The 21486-nt window shown below is 55.4% G+C and overlaps 1 protein-coding gene across 1 annotated transcript in view; it reads right to left on the bottom strand.

The window, feature by feature from the left end:
* Positions 1–7071: 7071 nt before the first annotated feature.
* The window catches only part of Baiap2l1 (BAI1-associated protein 2-like 1), a 70777-nt gene continuing 56362 nt past the window's right edge, over positions 7072–21486 (bottom strand). The window contains exons 2-9 of the mRNA XM_013023403.1: positions 20868–21020; positions 18939–19106; positions 16425–16572; positions 14642–14849; positions 13411–13488; positions 12499–12655; positions 8164–8201; positions 7072–7589 (exon numbers count right to left, since the gene is read on the bottom strand). Of these exons, the coding sequence (XP_012878857.1) occupies positions 7514–7589; positions 8164–8201; positions 12499–12655; positions 13411–13488; positions 14642–14849; positions 16425–16572; positions 18939–19106; positions 20868–21020 (1026 nt within the window). The 3' untranslated portion in view covers positions 7072–7513. The remainder of the gene's footprint in view (positions 7590–8163; positions 8202–12498; positions 12656–13410; positions 13489–14641; positions 14850–16424; positions 16573–18938; positions 19107–20867; positions 21021–21486) is intronic.

A 21486-nucleotide genomic window follows, 5' to 3' on the forward strand; every position in this document is an offset into this window, starting at 1 on the left:
GGGGCGGCGGCCTGGCGGCGGGGCCAGGCGGGGTCCCGCGCCCACGGCACCAGGACGGCTTCTTTCCCTTGAGCGGTGGGGGTGGGGGGGCTCCTGGCACCCCGAGTGGGGAGCGAATGGGGTGCAGAACTGAGAACAATGGAATCGACCGTTGGTGCCCCTAGCATCTGGGGCCGCACGGATCGGGGTTCTTTTCTGCAAGTTTTTTTTTTTTTTTGTTGTTGTTGTTTGGTTGGTTTTAATCCAACTGGGTCTTTGAAGAGGGTGCCTGCACTCGGGGTGTCAGGGTTCGGAGGAGTGGGGGGGGTCCCGGTAGACTGGTGTGCGGCGGCTGCGGGGGCCCGCCAAGCAGGCTGTGACGACTCCTGGCCACTAGCTGGCCCAGGAGGAAACCCCGTGCTTCTTTGTTCTGGGCAGGGGTGCTTTTTGGTGTACCCGCGGTCCCAAACTGGTGGCGACAGAAACTTTGTCAGGGCTGCTTTTGGAGGGTCCGAGGTGCAGCCAGGCGCTTTGTTCTGGGGCAGGTCTTGAAGATTCTGAGTCCAACTGGGAACCTGGGCCCTGCCCTTGGCCATGGGGCTGCCCCGATGGGCGGAGGAGCTTGGGGCAGGGTTGGCAGGCGGGGTGCCAGCCTGTGTCAGGGAGGAAGCCAGAGTGGCCGCCGCGCTTTGGACTTGGACTTCAGCTCACAGTGTGTCTGTAGGAAAGTTAGTCATTTCACAGCCTGAGGGCCGCTCTTCCCGAATGTCTGCTGTTGGGGTACCCTGTCCCTCCCCTCTCATTCCGTTTGGGTTTCAAGGAGGTCTTGGGGTTGCTGGAGAGGAGTTGGTGAGGCCTAGGAGGGTGTCCTAGGGAGAGCCAGGAAGCAAGCTGGGGTTCCCAGTGCAGAGAGCCATTGGGATCATTCTCCAAAGTGGCCGGGCAATGGGGGATAGGGAACCCCAGTGGCTGGCTTTGAACCTTGTTGTGTGCAGGTCCCCTGTGACCACCAAGTATTTCAGGTGTCTGTGCTTCAAGCATCTCCCAAGTTTAAGCAGCGGAGTTGGGCTGCAGGGGGAAGGGCGGTGCTTGGTGCCTTGGGCCTCCCTGTCTGCCCATGTCTGGCTCCAGCACCCTGCCGCTGGAAGTGCTATGTTGTGGGTTTGGATCCAGTCGTGGGTGGTGTAGCTGGTTCTCTTTCCCCATCAGGGGATGGGTGTCTGAGTTTAGCTGGTTCTCTTTCCTCATCAGGGGATGGGTGTCTGAGTTGCTGCTTCACGCCGTTCTCTTCCCTGAGCTGGGAAGAGGCCAGCCCAGCCTCGGGCGGCTGTGACCTCCGGACAATGAAGCAAATCCTCCTCTGAGGAGTGTCCTCTGCTGGGGGGGGGACACTTTCCCTCACTGTCCCCTTTCCCTGGGGCTAGGTGTGTCATTTCTGAAGCTGGTGGCTCTCCAGTTATCCAGAGTCTGCCAGGCTTGGCCCTTGCCCTCTGCCCTTTGCCCTCAGGAAAGGTCTTGATCCTTTGGGAACTGGGCTTTCCGCTGCTGAGCACCAAGGATGCTGCCTTCTCTAAGGATAAATCTTGGGGTGTCTAGTCCTGAAAGGAGGGGCCAGTCTCTGTGAATGCACAAAGGAGAGGCCCTTTGCCCTGGGGCCAGCCACACCTGGCGGCCCTGCCCGCTGTAGGCAGGCAGTGCCCAGGATTGGGCCTTCTCCGCCTTCCCCCCTGCAACCCTGCTGGGTGCTGGGGCAGGGGGCCGTAGGGAAGAGGGGGTACCCTTGTGACCCTGAGGGATGCAGCATGCAGCTCTGCCCCCTGCAAGTCGGGTCTGCCCCCTGTCTGGCATCTTAGGCTGGGAGACCAGACGCTGATCACGTGACCACGCTTCCTCCCTTGCCAGATGGAGCCTGCCAGGCTCTGTCCCTTCCCTCCCTGGTGGCTTGGCAGGAATTTGCCCAAGTCACACGTCTGTGATTCCCAGGGGGCGAGGCTTGGCACAGAGGCCAGTGTCGCTTGTCACTTGGCCAGCCTGTCTCAGCCTGTTGAACAGCCTGACTCTCTTCCCTTTTTAGCCCTTCGCTGTCCATGTGCTGCGGGCCTTCACCCTCCGGGGTGGCCTCCAGCCCTCCTTCCATCCCCACTCCCCACCATGTCCCCCCTATCCCTGGGTGCAGGGTGAGGCGGCAGCATGCCGCTTGGTCTGCTAGGGCTCACTGCAGGTTGTGAGGCTGGCCAAGGTGCCCCGGGGCACAAAGTCAGTCCCAAGCCTGTATTGCCTCCTCCCAGCCCTGTGAGTCCTGCTGGGTCTTTGTCTGTGGATGCCCTGTTTTGGGGGGTGACCGGAGAGGCAGGCGGAAAAGCAGCGAGTGGAGGCCTGGAAGGCAGGAGGAAGTCACAGCTGTCCTGGGCAGAGGCCTGGATGGTCAGTGTGGAGGCTGCTGGTGTCTTTGGGGGCCCTGGGAACTCGAGGGGCAATGAGGGCCTCCCCGGAGCCCCTGGGGCTTCCGGCGCAGTGGCTGTCCCTGCCACCTGTGCCCAGCCCGGGCCCTGGCCCTGCTGTGGGGAAGGAACAGGGTCTATGGCGGCTGGCTCGGCGGGCTCCATGTGCCCTGACTGCGGGTGGCCTGCCTGCGGTGCGCCCCGTGTTGTGGAGACTGTGGGACAGCCAGGGTGGGGTGGGGGCATCGTGCCCTACCCTGAGCCTGAAGCTGGCTGAGGGAGTCCTGCCCCTTTTCCTGGGGGGCTGTGGGCCTCGTGCAGCGCGGGGGAGGGCTGCTCTTGAGGCCCCCAGTGGGGTCCTCTCCCCCATTGTGGCCCTTCTGGACCCCTTGTATCCACTTGGTATCTCAGTGGGACTTTGGGGTGTCTGGAGCCAGGGCCAGGCCAGGCCTTTCTGCCTGGCATACTCAGGGCTGCCTGTCTCTCTGCCCACTTGGGTCCCCTGACCCCTCGTCAGCAGGATCGAGGGCCATTTGCTTGTGAGGCTCAGGGCAGGGTGCAGAGGGGCGGCTCACAATTAGTTCCCCATTTGTCTGTGTGGGCAGCGCAGCCCTGTCCCTCTCTGTCCCTCCGGAGGAAGAGCTGGAGCCTGTCTTGGCTGACTTGAGCTTTTTGGGGGGTTGGCTAGAGGAGAAGAGGCCGCTGGGGACAGGCTAGCTTTGGGGCAGGGTCCCCCTGCTGTAGCAGCAGCCATAGCATTTTCCTGACTTCAGAGTGAGCTAGAGGCCACAGTGGTTTCTCAGATCAAAAGCTACCCACTCTCGCGAGGTGGAGGAGCTGGGCCCTGGTGGTGAGACTGGAAATCGCCCCGCCTGGGGAAGGGCTCTGTGTACAGTTTGGGGCATTGAGAATTGTGGGTGAAGGATTTTGGGGTGCTCAAGGCAAAGGTGTTGACAGGTCCCCTCACCATCCCTGGGCCCACGAAGCTGGGGCCGCTTGCAGCAGGCAGCTTGTCCTGACGGGCTCTGGCGGGTCACAGCTCGTTGTTGGCAGATCTGAGCCTTGACGAGCGACTGCAAGGGGCCCCCATGCCCCTCCCACAGGTGCCGTGGACTTGGTCCTCACTGAGAAGTGACTCCACGTGGGCAGTGGCCCGGGGCAGCCCTCAGTGGGCAGTCTGGCACTCGTGACCCAGCTGCCTTGCTCAGCTGTGGCGGGTGGAAACCAGGGCTTGAACCAGGAACTTCATGGGTTTGGAGACAAAGGCAGGGGTTGGCGCATGGCCTGGTGGCTGGGGGTAGTCAGCTAGTTTTGGCCATGGCTCTGTGTTGCTTTTTCTCTTTTGTGGTGGTTTTTTGTTGGTTATACTGGAGATGGAAGCCAGGGCCTCCTGCATGCTAGGCCAGCATTCTCCTTATGAGTCCGTGCCTCAGGCCTGTTTTTTCTTTTCTTTGTTCTTTTTCTTTTTTTTTGCCAGTCCAGGGCTTGAACTTGGGGCCAGGACACTGTCCCTGAGCTTCTTTTGCTCTACCATTTGAGCCACAGTGCCACTTCTGGCTTTTTCTGCGCATGTGGTACTGAGGAATTGAACCCAGGGCTCCATATATGCTAGGCAAGCGCTCTACCACTAAGCCACATTTCCAGCCCCTCATTTATTTTTATTTATTTACTTATTTAGCCGGTAGTGGGTCTTGAACTCTGGGCCTGGGCGCTGTCCCTCAGCTCTTCAGCTCAAGGCTAGCACTCTACCACTGGAGCCACAGCACCACTTCTGGTTTTCTGAGTGGTTTATTGGAGATAAGAGTCATATGCCTTTTTGTGCCTAGTCTGGCTTTGAATCGTGATCCTCAGATTTCAGCCTCCTGAGTAGTTAGGATTACAGGCGTGAGTCACCAGCGTCTGCCACCCTCATTTTTTTTTTTTTTTTGCTTATGGATGCTGAGGAATTGAACCCAGGGCCTCAAGCATGCAAGGCAAGCGCTTTTTTTTTTTTTTTTGAGGTGAGGTTTCACTGTAGCCCAGCATGGCCTGGGACATATGAGCTTAGCTTTTGGAATGCTGGGATTACAGGCACGTACCGCCACTCGGGAATTGCAGTTCCCAGAGTCTGAGAGCAAATGGGGGGATTGGGCCTTGAGATGAACAGAAACAGCGGTGGTGGTGGTGGTGGTGGTAGTGACCTGAATGGAGAAAAGGAGGAGCTGGGGAATGGGGATGTTGGATGGCAGAGGCCAGCAGCCACCTGCAGGCAGGATACCAGTGTAACAAGATGCAGACAGCAGGGCTTCTACAGCCCTCCTGGGCAGAGCCCCGCCGGCCTGGCTGACACAGCTCCTGCTGCCCGGGCCCCCAGGGAGCAGCAGCCTGGGAGGCAGGAGGTGGCACAGACTGGCAGGGTGCTGGGCCGGGCACGCCAGGGCCCCTTCCAAGGGAAGACTTTTCTCTGGAACGTTCGCAGCTGGCTCCTCTGGACAGACAGCGCGTAACTGGAACATGCAGTTTCTGGGAATTTCTACAGCAGGGGCGGGAGGTGCAGAAGCTCCGTGTGCCAGTGCCACCTGCCTCGGCACACAGGCCCCGCCCCGGCCCGCCGCGCCGCGTGGCCTCAGGTGTATGTGGCTGGGTGGGGGCGTCCTGCCATCTGGGCTGGCAGCATGACCGTGGGAAGGAAGGCCACAGGAGCCTGGCCCAGCCGCTGGGACAGAGTGGGGGGTGGGCACCTTGTTCTAGAGCTGCTGGGGCAGACTGCAGCCAGCCAGCTGCCTTCCTCCAGGCCACACAGGGCTGTCTGGGGAGTGTATTCACGACACTAAGGTGATGGCTTCCTGGGCCACTGTCCCTGCGCACCCCCTCCAGGACCAGCTCAGCTGTCACCTGGTAGCCTGGCATTCCTTCTCAGCCCTGGCTTCTTGGCTGGCTCTCCAGGGTCTTGGGCCTGAGAACCTAAAGGGACCAATGCTCTTTTGGGTCTTGTATTCAGCTCTGAATCTAGAGCTTTCCAGAAGTAGCCTAAGGAGTGGAGCACTGGGCTCCTGTGGGTGTGGCAACGCACGCCTGTAAGCCCAACACTGGGGAGGCTGCAAGTTCAGAGTCGGGGCCTCACCTCAGGCATGATCCCCCTCCCACCCCCCACTTCTGTGCTGCGCAGGCTGCAGGCCGTCCTTGACCTTGTCCAGTAGGACACAGAAGTCGGCCTTCCCCAGGTTCCTAGATTCCAGACCTGCGTGGCTGCGCCCCTATCCACTGGACTCTTTTTTTCCTCCTTTGGTGGAGGGGCTTGAACTCTGGGCCTTGGACGCTGTCTGCACCCTACCATTTGAGCCACAGCGCCACTGCTGGTTTTCTGGTGGGTTACTGGAGATGAGTCTTACGGACTTTCCCGCCCTAGCTGGCCTTGAACCGCTATCCTCAGATCTCAGCTTCCTAAGTAGCTAGGATTACAGGCGTGAGTCACCGGCGCCCTGCTGTTTTTCTTTTTTTTTTTTATAGTTGTACTCTAGATGATAGAAATTCTACAACTCTTTAACAATGGAAAAAGTACTGCAGGATAAGGATAGGTGTGGGTGGGGAGGAGTCTGTCTTTACTAGAAGCGGACATATTTGTGCCCTCCTGCCTTCCTTCACTAGCGCTCTGCTCTCCACCACAGGAGCCACACCCCCAGTCTCCTAGCCATCCACCTAGTCTCCACCTGAGTGTCTGGGAATACAGGCGTGAGGCACCATGCCCAGCTTTTCCCCATTCCTTTGGATTCACAAGGGGTACTCAGTGGCTGGGGCAGTTGGTGGCCCTTGCTGAGGGGGCCAGGTGTGGGGTGTGGCGGGACTTGGGGTGCTCACCCCCTGCTTCTCTCCACAGGGTCGGGGTGCTGGAGGACTGCTTCACCTTCCTGGGTGTCTTCCTGGCCATCGTCCTGTTTCCCCTGGGCTTCATCTGCTGCTTTGCCTTGAGGAAGCGAAGGTGCCCCAACTGCGGGGCGGTCTTCACTTAAAGGGACAGGCCCTCTTTTCTAATGAAATGTAAATGTCGTGTACAATAGTTTTCTTCGATTCAGCTCCAGGACTGTTTTGTACGGTTGGTGGGGTTGGTGGGGAGGGCGCGGAGGTGTGAGGAGCGAGCGGGTCTGCAGGAGGGAAGGGAGCACCCCACCGGGTCCCCATCAGCAACAACTCCAGAAAGCTCTGCTTCTAGTTTTGCAGTCTTCAATTTGGGAATGGTGAGAAATACTGTTTTAAATAAATGCAATTCATACCATGTTGAGCCGCCTCTGCCTGCTGGGCACTGCACAGGGCATGCGCAGGGCACACATGCACGTGCGCACACACAGTGACATGCCAGTCATGTGGCAGCCAGCCTGACCTCAGCCACTGCCATCTTCACAGAACCTGGTGTCTGCAGGCCTCCGGCCCAGGGAGCAGGTGAGTGATCATGGGGCCCAGTGTGGGGAAACTTGGACGCAAATAAAGCGACCATGGTGAACACTCACTTAGCTTAGGGGGGCACCACACTCAGCCCACTCACGGGGGCCCACCCGGCTGGACCCTTGGAACTGGCCAGTCCCTGGGAGTGCTGGCGGAGTGTGGGGGCTGCGCGGGGTGGCCCCCTCTCCCAGGCCAGCGACCAGCTTGTGTTCAATCAAAAGTTGAAAATTGGTAAGTTAAAAAAAATTCACATTTAATATCATGTCTCATAATTTATATTGCTTAAAGTGATGATCTGCATGCTTAGCCACAAACTTACACAGCATTTTAACACCCCGATGCTAGTTAACAGCTCATGCTTTTCGAAGCAAACCCCCGTTTCTACAGGTAGTCGCCCAGAGAGCTCCTCACAAAGCACACATGTGTGTCCTTTATTCTAGCTGTTAACTAAAGATACAAAAATAAAAGCTACAGGAAGAATTGGAACTCAATTTTTTTGAATAGAATACTAGGAAGGAAATATTTTGATTGAGCTGGTGGCTAAACTATGATTCATTTATCTTAAAGAGAAATGTATAAACCCAGCCAGGTAAAATGGAGAAAATGCATCTGTCTGTGGGGAAGTGAGCGCCCCCTGGTGGAGCCGTGTGTGGAAGGCCCTCCGCAGGTGAGCTTCAGCGAATGAGGGGCGCTGAACGGTCATTTGTCACCGTAGGCCGGAGCTTCACAGTAGCAAAGGGGTTCTCTCCACTGTCAGGGAGAAGAAAAATCTACATGAATGACGGTGAGCCCACATCCTGCAACCCTCTGTCATACGCAAGTGTGCAGCATTTCCTTTGTTCTTTTTGGTGCTGGGGTTTGGACTCGGGGCCTGGTGACTGCAGACAAGCACTACCACTTAAGCCATACCCACAGCCCTTTCTGCTTTAGTTTTCAGAGAGGGTCTTGGTGGAAATCTGGGCTGGCCTCAGACCATGATCTTCCTACCTCTGCCTCTGGCATAGCTGGGATCCTCTGCTCATTGATTGAGATAGCTTTTGCCTAGACTGGCTGGCCTTAAATTGAAATCCTCCCAGGTAGCCTGGATTACAAGTGTAAGCTACCACACAGAACCCTAGTCCTCACACTGTTTGCTGACCGCAATGATCCTCTCATGCTGTCCTTCTGGGTAGGGAGCAAGCCAAAGTTTTGAGCAGAAGTCCAAGAGCACACACATCCACACCTCTTTAGTCCTGGTGTGGGCAGGGCCAAGTGGGAGGCTGGATCCAAAGGGGGCACTCACCAGGATCTGCTCCCAGGAATGTCTCAAGAGGGTGACACATACCTGAGGAAAGGCGGCTTGGCAGTCCCATTTGCATCACTCTGTGGGAGGAATGAAGCAGAAGGTTAGGGAAGGGCTTCCTTGAGGAGTTGGGATTATAGACATGTACTACCATGCCCAGCCTGAAATCAAGGCCTTTTAAATAAACCCATGGGTGAAGACATAGAAAACTCTGGATTGTTTAGATACTCATTTTGCAGAGCCTGTGAGACTTCTGGACTCCTGTGAGAGGGAGGAGGGGTGAGAAGAGCATCGGAGGGACACGCCTGTGACACCTGGAGCTCACATCTAAGCAGTGGGGTCTTGTGTGGAAGCAGCATTGGAGACTCGGGGCTCAGGGGCACCTCTGAAGCGACTGCACTTGATTTTGGGGAGCTGGCAGTGAAAATCCAGTTGGGGGGTGGGGGTTTGATCCTGACCGCCCAGCTGTCTCCTAGGGAGTTCACAAAGCACCAGAAAGTAGAAGCAAATAAAAAGCCACAGCTGCCCTCCAATTCAGGAGCCACTCTGTCCTGGCAGGTGCCAGGAGCACTGGGGCCACCCATAGGGCTGTGGAGGGGGAGCTGGTGGGACGTGGCAGATGGCTGGCGGGCCTCCCCTCCTGCACACTTCCAGGCAGGGCTTGGCCCAACGCCAAAAACCTGCAGTGGAATTTCATTTTCTGCCAGCAGGGGGCAGCATGGCACCATGAGGCGTAACCAGGGCTGGGGAGGGGGGTAGTGGGCAGTGCAGAGGGGCTCCTGGGGCTCAGCCGCAGGGCAGGCGAGCAGGGTGCAGGGTGGGTCCTGAGCACACGGCCAGGGGCTGCTCAGCACATCCAGATGGGGCTGCGGACCCACTTCCTCCTGCAGGGGACGCTGTGCTCCCCCAGCGCAGACCTAACTTTTACTGTCTGATGATTTAGGGCTGATTTGTTTTTTCCCCTTTGGGCAGTTCTGGGTTTTAGTTCTGGCCCTGTATTGGTGAAGATGGTGCTCCAACCACTTGAATTCAACCCCCACCTCTCTTTGCTGTCATTTTTCAGTGAGAATTTTGTTTGTTTGCCTGGAGCAAGCCCAGAGATCTTCCTACATATTGCCACCAGGCCCAACTTTTGGTTTGGATGGGAGGGGAGGGGGGTTCCTTGTCAACTTTTCTGATTTTTAAAACGCAAGGAGGCCTGCTGACTTCCTGCTCAGGGCTAGCATGACGATGGCTCGGCCCTGGAAGGAACCTTGGTCTACCACACAGAGCACCTCTCCTCCGCGCACACCCCCCCTCCAGTTGCCCTCCTGTGTCAGGAACCAGAGCCCCCCCCCGGAGGTGCGGGAAGCAGGGGCGCAGGCCACCAACACTCCTAAAACCTACTGCTCCCCCAGGTCAGCGGGAGAGACCGCCACAGCGAATGTGGAAAGTGGTGAGAAGCCACAGCTGAGCGAGGAGCAAAGGAACCCCTAAGTAACCCCAGGTCAAATGGGGGCCAACCCTGTACCCCAAATCCCACACCAGCGGGTAGATTGCAAGCATGTGGTGACCAGCAAAGCCTTGTCGTGTAACTGCCCCAAATGTCCAGCCAAAGGGGAATGCAGTTTTTCCCAGATGCTGGCCACCTGTGCGCCAGGACAGCGACTGGGTGGGGGAACGACTGGGTGGCGAGTGATGTAGTGGTGCATGCCTGTAGTCCCAGCACTTTGGAGGCTGAGGCCAGAGGGTTTTGAGTTGTAAGCCAGCCTAAGCTACACATCAAGGTCTTATCCCTCCAAAAACCAAAAAATAGCTTTGTGCTTTTCTACCTGTGGTATTGAGATGTTTATACACAACACAGTCACTTGAAGCTGACACGTGGTGTGGCTCAGTGACCTTGCTGGTGTGAAGGTGACAACACAGGAGAAACTGCCCTCCTTCCCTTCCTCAGGGGACCCTGGAGGTCAGAGCCACACGTCCTGCTGGAGGCCCAAGTGACTGCAGCCTCTCGCAGCTGGCCTCCTGGCCTCCCAAGGCTGTTAGTACAACTCCGATCGGAAACTTTGTTTGCAAAGGCTGGCGTCCTTGGAGGAAACGTGCTCTGTGCTGGGAGCCGTGGAAGGGAAAGGGAGCAGAGAAGAGGGAGCAGAGCCCATCCTCCCCCCCCAGGCCTGAGGCCTCTGGTGACTTTCACTGCTAGTGCTGCTTGCACTGTCCTGACATCGGAGCAGAGCTCATCAGACCTGAAGGAAAGACTCCCGGAGTGGAGTGTGGCTCGCAGCCCGCTGGGCCTCCACCAGAGACACGCACGGCTGCTCGGCCTGCTGCAGGACCAGGAAGCAGCTGTGGTTCTTTGTGCCCCGATTTCTCCACCCAGGAGGGGTGGCAGTGTCAGGCCCATCACGGGCACAGAGGACGCCAGGGAGCCACCCGTGCCTGTGTGTGGCCTGCGGGAGGGAAGCTGAAACAACGCGCTGTTTCCACAGGTTTCTGTGTGTCCAAGGAAAGACGGTAAAATGATGACAGCAGAGCCAGGCACTGGTGCTCACGCCTGTAATCCTAGCAATTCGGGAGGCTGAGATCTGAGGATCATGGTTTGAAACCAGCCCAAGCAGAAAGTCCCCATAAGACTCATTTCCAACTAAGCACTCAAAAACTGGAAATGGTGTGTGGAGTTCAAGCCCCACAACCAATTAAATAAATGAAATAAAAGCTGGGTTTTTTTGGGGGGGGGTGGGGGAAGGGAGGGAGTCTTTTGTGTGGCTTCAATCTAGGACCTGGCACTGTCCCTGAGCTCTTTTGCTCAGTTTTCTGGGGTTTATTGGAGATAAGAGTCTCACAGACATTCCTCCCAGGCTGGCTTCAAACCATGATCTTCAGATCTCAGCCTCCTGGGTAGCTAGGATTGAGTCATTGGCACCACCCAACTTAATTTTTTTTTGTCAGGAGCTTGAACTCGGCCTGAGCGCTGTCCCTCAGCTCTTCAGCTCCAGGCAAGCACCCTACCACTTGAGCCACAGCGCCACTTCGGGTTTTCTGGTAGTCAACTGGAGATAAAGAGTTTCACAGACTTTCCTGCCTGGGCTGGCTTTGAACTGCAATCCTCAGATCTCAGTTTCCTGAGTAGCTAGGATTACAGGTGTGAGCCACTGGCGCCAGGCTTAATGCTTTTTTTACTAGCACTCGTGGGAAGCTGCTCTCCAGTGGCTGTATGCATCCTGAACTAACTTTGTGTGTAAGACAAGTTCATCTAAGGCCCTGCTTAGTTCTTCAGAAGCCCAACACTCACGGCTCTGTGTCTCCACTTCAGAAAAGGATTTTTTTTTCTCTCTTAAATGCTGGCCCGTTTCAAGAGGTAGAGTGGGAACTGTGTAAATTATTGAAAAATGGCTCTTAAAATATGCACATGAGAAAAAAGCCACCACTCCTGGGTTACGGGCAGGACAGTGCTTGTTCTGGGCTGGCTGCGGCTGGCTGTGGCTGGCCACTAGTCCTGAATTGGTCCTCATCACCCCCCCCCCCACTGCATAGGACCATCGCGCAGCCTCCCAGCCGCCCCCGGGGCTCGGAGGGCACAACCCAGAGCCCTGGCTTCGTGGGCAGTGGATCTGTGCCGCTCACCAGCCGCTCTGCACACCTACTTTACTTACACCTTTTGTCACACTTGCCACAGCTGCCAGGAAGCAGCTGACAACTTCCTTCTCATAGCAGTGGTGAACAGGCGACTTCACCACACCAACGCCGTGCCCTAGTCCTCTCTTGGATGGCAGAGTGGGTGCAGTCTGAGCTCCGGCCTGCCCTGCCTTCTGTCCTCCACTACATCATCTACACTTAATGAAACCCCACAACTAGATGTCCTGTCACCAACTTGAGGGCTAGCCTCAAACCATGATCCTCCTGACCTCAGCCTCCCAAGGAGCTAAGATTCTAGGTGTGAGCCCCTGGTACCTGGCTATCTTTGGTTGCTCTGTATGGGCCCACCCCCCATTTTTGTAGGTCTTGGGGCTTGACTTCTGGGCCTGGGGCTGTCCCTGCGCTCTTCAGCTCAAGGCTAGCGCTCTTCCACTTGAGCCACAGTGCCACTTCCGGATTTCTAGTGGTTTATTGGAGATAAGAATCTCATGGACTTTCCTGCCTGGGCTGGCTTTGAACCGGGATCCTCAGATCTCAGCCTCCTGAGTAGCTAGGATTACAGGCGTGAGCCACCAGCGCCCGGCTTACCCTCATGGATCTTATTAACATAAGGACTGCCACACCGACTGCATGCTGACACAAGCAAATGCCCTGAGGTGAGAGCTTTTTGCCCTTAGGAAGCAATGGCAAAGAGAAGCGCCTGCAAGGAGTGGGGAGGGGCAGGTGACCGCCAGGGGGCGCGGAGGCCGTGTGGTCACTCACCGGCGTGGCGCTGTCCGGTCTGGACGGGGCTCTGAAGGTGGAGGTGTTCTTGGCAGGGTCCGGCGTGGGCTGACACTGCAGGTAGTCAGGAGGCGGGATGGCCACGCTGCCCTTCTCGGTCAGGTCCACCGTGCTGACGCTCCTCACCGGGGCCGCGCTCCAAGCCAAGGCACGGAGTCAAATCAGAGAAGGGTCCCCCCCAACCTGGGTCCCCAGCGCCCCATAGCACAGACTCTGCTATACGGCACCTGCCCAACAGAAGCTTATACTCAAAGGCAACTCTTTCAAGGACAGGACTAAGGACGGGGGTGGCTCTTAAGCAGATTAAATCTGGAAAATCAGGAAAAGGGAGGTGGCAGCAAGCTCCAGAGCCAACACACACCAAGCACTTGGAAAAAAATGGAAAAACTCAGGTTTTGGGTTATTTTCCCCCTTTTGTTTTCTGGGTTTTTTTTGAGATGGGCCTAGGCTGGCCTTTAACTTGAGATCCTCCTGCCTCAGCCTCTCCAGTGCTGGGATTACAAGTATGCGCTACCATGCCTAACGAAACTCAGAGTTTCAGCATTCTAAAAGTGACACTTTTAAGTTCTGGGCACAGGGGCATTTAAGCTGTTCTGCCAGGGCTACACACGGGGCGGTCCTGGAAGGCTCCCAGGCTCTTGGGGGTCCACAGGAGAGCCATTCGAACCCACACACAAAACTCTCCACACGGAGGCCCAAATGGCTCTTCCTGGAGCAGGTTCCTGGACACTGCTGGACTTTGGTTTTCTCATTTTACGAGTGGGGGTCTATGGCAAGATGCGTGTTGCCCCCAGGGTGTGGGGCTACATCTGGGATTGGTGCCGCCCCCAGGGTGTGGGTTACATCTGGGGTGTGGGTTAGTGGGGCGTTGGGGTCGGGCAGCCTTGCTACCTGGGCGCAGGCGCAGTGGTGGCCTCCTCGGCGCTGTCCTCCAGCAGCTTGGTGTACGAGGACGGGAACCACCCCCTCCTGTGAGTGCGACAGAGAAGTGTCCCTGGTTCCCATGAGGCTGCCTGGCACAGGGGGCTGTGTGCACCCACCCCACCCACCACCCCGTTTTCCCTCGGGGACTTCGCTCCCGTGGCAGGCTAGCAGCCGGGCCAGTTAGGCGCATGATCTCACTGAAGTGACTCGGCGCTGACATCTTTCGCCTTGTCTGGTGCGGGAACGGCACCTAGTGCCTCATATGTGCTGAACACACGCAAGTCCTTTTGTTTCTATTTTATTTTTGAGGCAGGGTGTTGCCGCTTTGTCTGGACTGGCCTCCAACAAAGATCCTCCTGACGCTACCTCCAGAGCAGCTGGGAGCAGTAGCTGGGATTGCAGGTGTGCACGGGCCACGGCCAGCCCTTGTCTTAAATCTGAAAACACATCTGATGCAGACGAGCGAGGCCAGGTGCACGGACTCAAGCCATTGCTGGAAGCTACTTGGGAGGTAGAGGCCAGGGCATTAAACAGTTTGAGGCCAGCTTGGAGCAAATCAATGACTGCGCATGTTACCCCAGCTACCTGGGAAAGTACAAATGGGAGGATTGTGGCCCAGGCAGGACTGGGCATAAAGCAAGACCCTCTACCAAGAAATAACCAATGCCAAGAGGGCTGACAACGTGGCTCAAGTGTCATGCCTAGCAAGCACCAGGCCTGAGTTCAAAACCCCAGTACCACAAGGAAAAAAACCCAAAAAAACCCACAAACCAAAACCCCCCCAGATTATTATTCCTGAGAAACAGGTCCATTTTAAAAACAAAGGAACAGGGCTGGGAAGGTGGCTCAGTGGTAGAGTGCTTGCTTTGCATGCCTGAGGCCCTGGGTTCAATTCCTCAGCACCACATAAGCAAAAAGAAAAAAAAAGCTGGAAGTGGTGCTGTGGCTCAAGTGGTAGAGTGCTAGCCTTGAGCTGAAGAGCTGAGGGACAGCGCCCAGACCCAGAGTTCAGGCCCTACGACTGACAAAATAAATAAAAAATAAAAACAAAGGAACGTGCACATCTCTGTGGGGGGTGAAACCATCTGGCTTCAGTGCAGCGGCACAGACACTAGCAAACCAGACTCCAGCTAAAGTGCTCCTGCACCCAATGACGGCGGGCAGCTCTGGGAGCCCGCCGACGCGCACCCTGACTCACGCTCTGGTGGTGTCGTGCTCCCCGTAGAGCCAGCCATCCTTCTCCTCGGGGACAAGCAGCGTGATGACGTCTCCCTCTGCGAAACTCAGCAGAGTCCTGTTGGTGCCGGCCGTGTGAGGGAAGATGGTCTTCACCTTCTGCTTCTTCATCAGGTTCAGGCCAGTGGCGACGGACACCGACCGCTGTAAGCTGGGGTCCTCGGATGAGTCTGTTACAGGGGTGTGGCTTTGAGCAGTCAGAGGTGTGGCTTTTGAGGGTCGGGGGCGTGGCCCTGAGTGGTCAGGGACTGGCCGGAGGACAGGCCCAGGCCCCCTCTCTGTCCAGTCTCGCCCATGTGGGGCGGGGCCTGCAGGGCAGTCAGGGCCTGGTACACACTGTGCTCTGTCACTGCTCTACCACCAGCAGCCCTGGCGCCAGCAACCACCCACCTCACCGCTCCGCAGCACCCACCAGTTTGCCAGTGCCCTGACTGGTGGGGAAAGTGAGAGCAGAAGAATCCTGAATTGGCCCGGGTCACACACAGCAAGCGGTGCCAGGCCTATCTAGAGGAACCCAGCCCAGAGCCCACACTACAGGGCTGTGTGCAGACTGGACCTTCAACAACTGGGGCTCCTGCTGCCCTCTGGCCAATTCTTCACCATGACAACATGGTTTTGCCATCTCCTTACTACTCCTGTCTCTCCCTCTTTTTTGGCTTACTGAAAAGACTCGGTGCCGACTCAACTCCTCTAGAAGCAAAAGACCCCAGTCCTCATCGCCAGCGTGGAAACAGCTCTGTCTGAACCCACGACCGATTGGCCCCATAGTCACGTCTGAGACACACAAAGGCCAGTCAAGTCTCAGGGGCCCTGAGTGCTAAAGACTGCATGGGGTGAGCGGGCCTGCTAAGAGAAACGGCACCAAGCTTTTGCCACCATAACCAGCCCTGCTTGGTTGAAAGGGAAGAAGTGAAGTTTCCAGAAAGCACAAGGCGCCCTGCCGGAGAGGGTGAGTGTGGAGAGTTCTATGATGCCTGTGGGTAAGATTAATAACCAAGATTTGGGGCTGGGAAGGTGGCTTAGTGGTGGAGTGCTTGCCTCGCATGCATGAAGCCTTGGGTTCGATTCCCCAGTACCACATAAACAGAAAAGGCCAGAAGCAGCGTTGTGGCTCAAGTGGTAGAGTGCTAGCCTTGGGCAAAAGAAGCTCAGGGACAGTGCCTAAGCCCTGAGTTCAAGGTCAGGACTGGCAAAAAAAAAAAAAAGAAACAACACCAAGATTTTGTCATGCAAACTTTTATAGCTGGCTTTACTAAAAACAAAACAAAAAACCACCACCACACAGTGCAAAGCTAGGTTATGTACATGCCAACCCATCATCATCATTATTATTCTTTTTTGTTGGTTTCTTGAGACAGAGTCTCAAGAAGGCCAACTCAGGTTGGCCTTAACATTTGATCCTCCTGCCTTAAAGCCTCACGGGTGTTGGGTTTACAGGTATGCACCACCACACCCTGCTCAATAACATTTCTCAGTAGCACATCTATCCTATGTAAGCAGCCATCAGTAGGTAGAGTATGTTAAGGTCTATACCTTTTTTCCCCCCTCTCCATAACTATAGAGTTGGCTCCAGGGCCCAGCTCTCAGCCCTACCTTACCAGCCTTGAGGAATAAGCTATTTGAAGCTCAGACCAATCTACCATGTTTGGTTACCTAGCTGTCAGGATATGCTGGCTATTTATTTTACAAATTACTTTAAAAATTTTATGAAGGTGCCATACAAGAAATCAAAGGAAATATCTTACCTTTTGAGTGATTTGTCCTTTCTAACGTCTGCACCCCTGTGGCTGGATTATTGAACATATCAATCAGGGGGCTGGTGTAGGCTTTGGCTGAGGGAGCGGGGGGCATCTTTGGTGAGTATTTTGAAAGCGTGTCATAGTCCTTCCCGACCTGGAAGAAGCCTTGGTTAGTTTGATGACAGAGTACCCCAGCAGTGGGTGACAGATTGGGGGGGGAGTGTTATATGCATCTTTTCAGTCCCACTGTCTCCCCCAAATTCTGCCACTTTTGACAATGCTCCCATTTAAATTATTTCAATAGTGTCCTTCGCTGTCAAAAGAAAAAAAGCCGGGCGCCGGTGGCTCATGCTTGCCATCCTGGCTACACAGGAGGCTGAGATCTGAGGCTCATACTTCAAAGCCAGCCCAGGCAGGAAAGTCTGCGAGACTCATCTCCAGTTAACCACCAGAAAACTGGAAGTAGCACTGGGGCTCCAAGTGGTAAAGCACTAGCCTTGAGCAAAGAGCTCAGAGACAGCGTCGAGGCCCTGAGTTCAAGTCCCATGATTGACCAACAAAGAAAAAAGAAGAAACAGCTACTCCCCCTCACCTCCATTAATCTCTGGCAGGGCACCTCGTGCTTTCTAGAAACTTCATTCACTGCTTCCCTTTCAACCAAGCAGGGCCGGTTATGGTGGCAAACATTTTGTGCTGTTTCTCTAACCAGGCCCGCTCATGGCAGGCAGTCTCTAGCACTCAGGGCCCCTGGGACCTAACTGGTCTTTGTGTGTGTCTCAACCCCAATCCATGAAGGGCAGGTCCCTGGCTGCTAGACCTTGGCCCTCAGTCCAAGGACAATGTGGAGGGTGAGGGGCAGACACAGGTGACACGGGCTGCACAGGCGGCAGTGAGGGCTCCTCTTGCTGGGTGGGGATTCCTCAGGCGGTGTTGGCACGGTTTGGGTGAGGGGATTGAACCCCCAGGGTCCAGCCTGTCTTCTGGGTATTCATCCCCCTTCTCATCTTCTGAACCCCTTTTCTTTCTTCCTTTTTGTTGGTTGTGGGGCTTGAACTCTGGGCTTGGGCGCTGACCCTGTGCTCTTCAGCTCAAGGCGAGCACTCTACCACTTGAGCCACAGCGCTCCTTCTGGTTTTCTGGTGGTTAACTGGAGATAAGAGTCTCGTGGAGGGGCTGGGAAGGTGGCTCAGTGGTAGAGTGCTTTCCTTGCATACATGAGGCTCTGGGTTCAATTCCTCAGCACCACATTAGCAGAAAAAGCCAGAAGTGGTGCTGTGGCTCAGTACTTGCCTTGAGCTGAAGAGCTGAGGGACAGCGCCCAGGCCCAGAGTTCAAGCCCCACAACAGACAAAAAAAAAAAAAAAAAGTCTTATGGATGTTCCCGCCCGGACTGGCTTTGAAATGCAATCCTCAGATCTCAGCCTCCTGAGTCGCTAGGATTACAGGTGTGAGCCACCAGCGCCTGGCTTGAACCCCTTTTCTTATGGCAGTGTTGGGACAGTCCTTTCGCCTAGTTCTGAGTCCCTTTTTACTAATGGCTCATCGACCACTAGTGCTGTTTTGGAGGGAGGGGTGAAAAGGATAATCCCATGTAAAAAAAATTGGGGGGGAGGCGGTAAGAGGTGTGGCTCATGTGGTAAAGTACTTGCTGAATAAGTACAAGGCCTTGAGCTCAAACCCCCATATCTTCCCCATCTTGTTTTGGAAGGAGTCTAACCATGTACGGAAGCAGGATGGAGTGGCATAGAAATCCCCCCACCTGCTTGGGCACCAAGTAATTCATAGGCCTTCCGATATCCCCCTCCCCCTCCCCACTGCCTCCCCAAACCCCGAGGCAAACCCCATAGCCCATCACCCCAACTACAGAGAATCCACTTTTCACTGCTGCCTCCAGCCCAGGCCATGTGCGCCTTTACTTTGTGCCCGTGTGTGTGGGGAAGGCTGGCACTGGATGCACTCTAGGGCATCATGCCAGGCTATTCTGGCCGGGGATGAGGGGTGCGGGGGGGGGGCTGCTGCCTGTCGCTTGGCACAGGGAGACGGGGGAGAGACACGATGTCCTCCCACTCCACACCTGCCGGCTCTGCACCTTGTCCTGCTTAGCCTTGGGCCTGCACCAGACCCCATGGGCAGGCAGCTGGGTTTTAAAGCAGTTCCCATCATTCCAGGGCCCTTAGGTAGACAGGCAGGATGGACTCAGGTATCCAAACTGCCAGCCAGCTCCAGCTTTCCCTGTACATTTGTGAAAATAAAGCTATAAAGCCCAGCTCACGGCTGGCGCTCTACTGTAGAGTCCCGCCTCCAGACAACACCTCTGTCATTGCTGGAAAACTCATGTGCGTGGCTTGCTTCAGCTCTGAAGACAAGGGGGGTGGCCATGGGAAGTGGTGGGCTTGGAAGTAAGAACGAGGCCTGTGGTCTCCACCAATGGGGGCAGCCCTCTGCCTCTGCTCAGAGCCCATCTGGCCCCAACACACAACCAGGGCACCATGCAACTGAGGAGAGGGAAGGGGCACCTACCATGTTGCTTCTCTCGATCATGGGCGACGGCTGGGGCGTCATGGATGTGGGGGTGGAGATTGGGGTCCTTATCTCTTCGATCATGCTCATGATTTTCTCTGGCACTTTGGTGGCATCACAGCAGGTTTCATGCCACCTGGGCAGTTTGGAACTCAGTAATTCTGCAGACTATAAATCCAAAAGAAGCAAAACCAATGGCAAAGGCGCCTGGTGACAGATTGCATGGATGGTGCATTACTGCTTGTTTCAGAAGGGAAGGGGCTGAATTTGATCCACGGAGTGGAATACTGAGATCAGGGGTCATAGTGATTAAGGATATGTTCAAGCTGGGTGTGGTGGTGCACACCTGTAATGCCAACACTTGGGAGGCTGAGGCAGAAGGATCCCAAGTTGTGGCCTGCCTGGCCTACATAGTGAGGCACTGTGTCAACAGTGAAACAAGGAGAAAAACAAACAAACAAAAAGAAACACGAGTCAGTGGAGACACAGCTCACCCTCAGAGCACAGAAGAAGACAAAACAACAACAACAACAAAACCCCAAACTCTCTACTCCCTACCACCAAAAAATTAAAAAAAATTAAAAATTCAAAAGCCAAATAAGAAAGGTCAGGGGTGGAATCTTTGATCTCAGGGAAACTGGCGGGCTCGCGTGTCTGTGTATGTGCGTGCATGCATGCGTGGTTAGGCCAACGACACTCTGGGAAGTGGGTTCCGAGGCCGTGCTCCAGGTGAGCATGAGGACACACTGAAGGACACCTTCAGGCCTTTGCAGAACAGCTGGGCTGCAGCTCAAGACATAAGTAGGCAGAGCCTGGAGATCCAGGTGCTCTCCCCTACTCTCCCAGGTCAGCAGTCTATCTGGGAAGGGGAAGCTGGAACTTTCTGGAAGCTTCATGCATGGCAACCTTACTGTTCTGATCAGATCTGCATCAGCAGGACACATGTCGGGGAGAGCACAACCCCCCCCACACACATCTGGACTAGCGCTGGGCCTGTAGGAGCTCTGGGCTTTGGCTGCCAAGAGGGAGGGGATAAATGATTACTGGGACTCAAGGTCAAGTCTAAGAATGCTGTGGCCAATAGCCAGCACTCTCTGAAAGCACTCCAGGTGCCTTCTGACATAGTGGGGTGCTGCCTTAGGGAAGAGAGCCTCAAGGCTGTGCAAGGCCCTCACCATGGAAACCAAGTGTAATGTTACACATGGTGGTTATTCATATTAGGTAGCCAACAGAACCTTTGCAGAATATACAACAAATGTGTGCAGATATGCAAGGCCCTGAAAGAAGAAGCTGTGGTCAAGCTTCTCGGATGATGCAGAACACTCTAGATCACTTCTCCGTGAGCCATGGAGAGTACCTGATCTTAACTAGTGCTGGTTTTGGACAGCTGCACAGGCATAAGAGAATTCATCATTTAAAAGAAGTGTATTAGTCTCTGGCATCCCCATAGCTGACGTGTCAGAGGGACCTCCTCCTGTCAGCCCTCTGCAGCAGGGACAGGAAGGACTCCTGGAACACAGTGTCCTGACGCCTGAGAAGGGGCAGGGCTGCTGGTGACCTGCTCCACAGCCGTAGCAAGACAGTGCCTTGGACCACTCGAGCTGGCCCTAGGAAGGACATCAATGCTGTAGATGCATTGTAGATACATAAGATAGATGACTCACAGAGGAAGAGTGGACTTTTCTGCCCACGCTGGCCACAATCCTCAGATCTCAGCCTCCTGAGTAGCTAAGATGACAGGCCTGAGCCACTAGTGCCCAGCCTGAGCATTTGTTTTACAAGATGATTTTCAAAATGGATGCACTTCTACATCCCACACTACAAGCAGGCACCTGTCCATTTCCCCGGGATGTCTATGGGCTCTGTACTGGGGTAAAAGCTCCCTCTGGAATGGTCTGGCTGGAGCAGGAGGCCCGAGCCCGCACCCACCTTCACGTGGTAGTGGTGGATGTGGTCCGTGAAGCTACAGTGCTTGTCCACCAGGAAGCAGAAGCGCCGCTTCTCCTCCAGCAGGGCCTCTCTGCAGCCATCAGCGATGAACTTCTGGATGTCGCTCTGGCGGGAGGTGACTGTCTCCACATACTAGGAGAGAAAGCGGAGGTGTGGCAGTAACAGGGTGCATCCTGTTCCTGCTCAGCCCCATGCTCATCTTCTGCCATCTTTATGCTGTTTTACTTTAATAATGGAGGCAGAGCAGAGTTGTCACCTGACCTGCACATGCAGCCCTCCTTATAAGCCCCTACGTGCCGGCCTGCAAGTGGCGTGGATTGTACTGCAAAGCTCTGTGAACTTGGCAAGGTGAAGGTTCAAACCCTGGGTCTACATGCCAGTCACAGGGCGCAACCTAGGCTGACCCTTCTGATGTAAATTGGGGCAGGAATGCTGATCACAGAGTCCCTTCTCCCTGCTCCAGGGAAAACCTTGCAGCATGCAGCTTTTTTCTTTTTTTTTTTTTTTTTGTCCGGTTGTGGGGCCTGAACTCTGGGCCTGGGCGCTGTCCCTCAGCTCTTCAGCTCAAGGCTAGCACTCTACCACTTGAGCCACAGCG

Source organism: Dipodomys ordii, unplaced genomic scaffold (genome assembly GCF_000151885.1).
Source record: "Dipodomys ordii isolate 6190 unplaced genomic scaffold, Dord_2.0 Scaffold68, whole genome shotgun sequence".
NCBI classification, from domain to species: Eukaryota; Metazoa; Chordata; class Mammalia; order Rodentia; family Heteromyidae; genus Dipodomys; species Dipodomys ordii.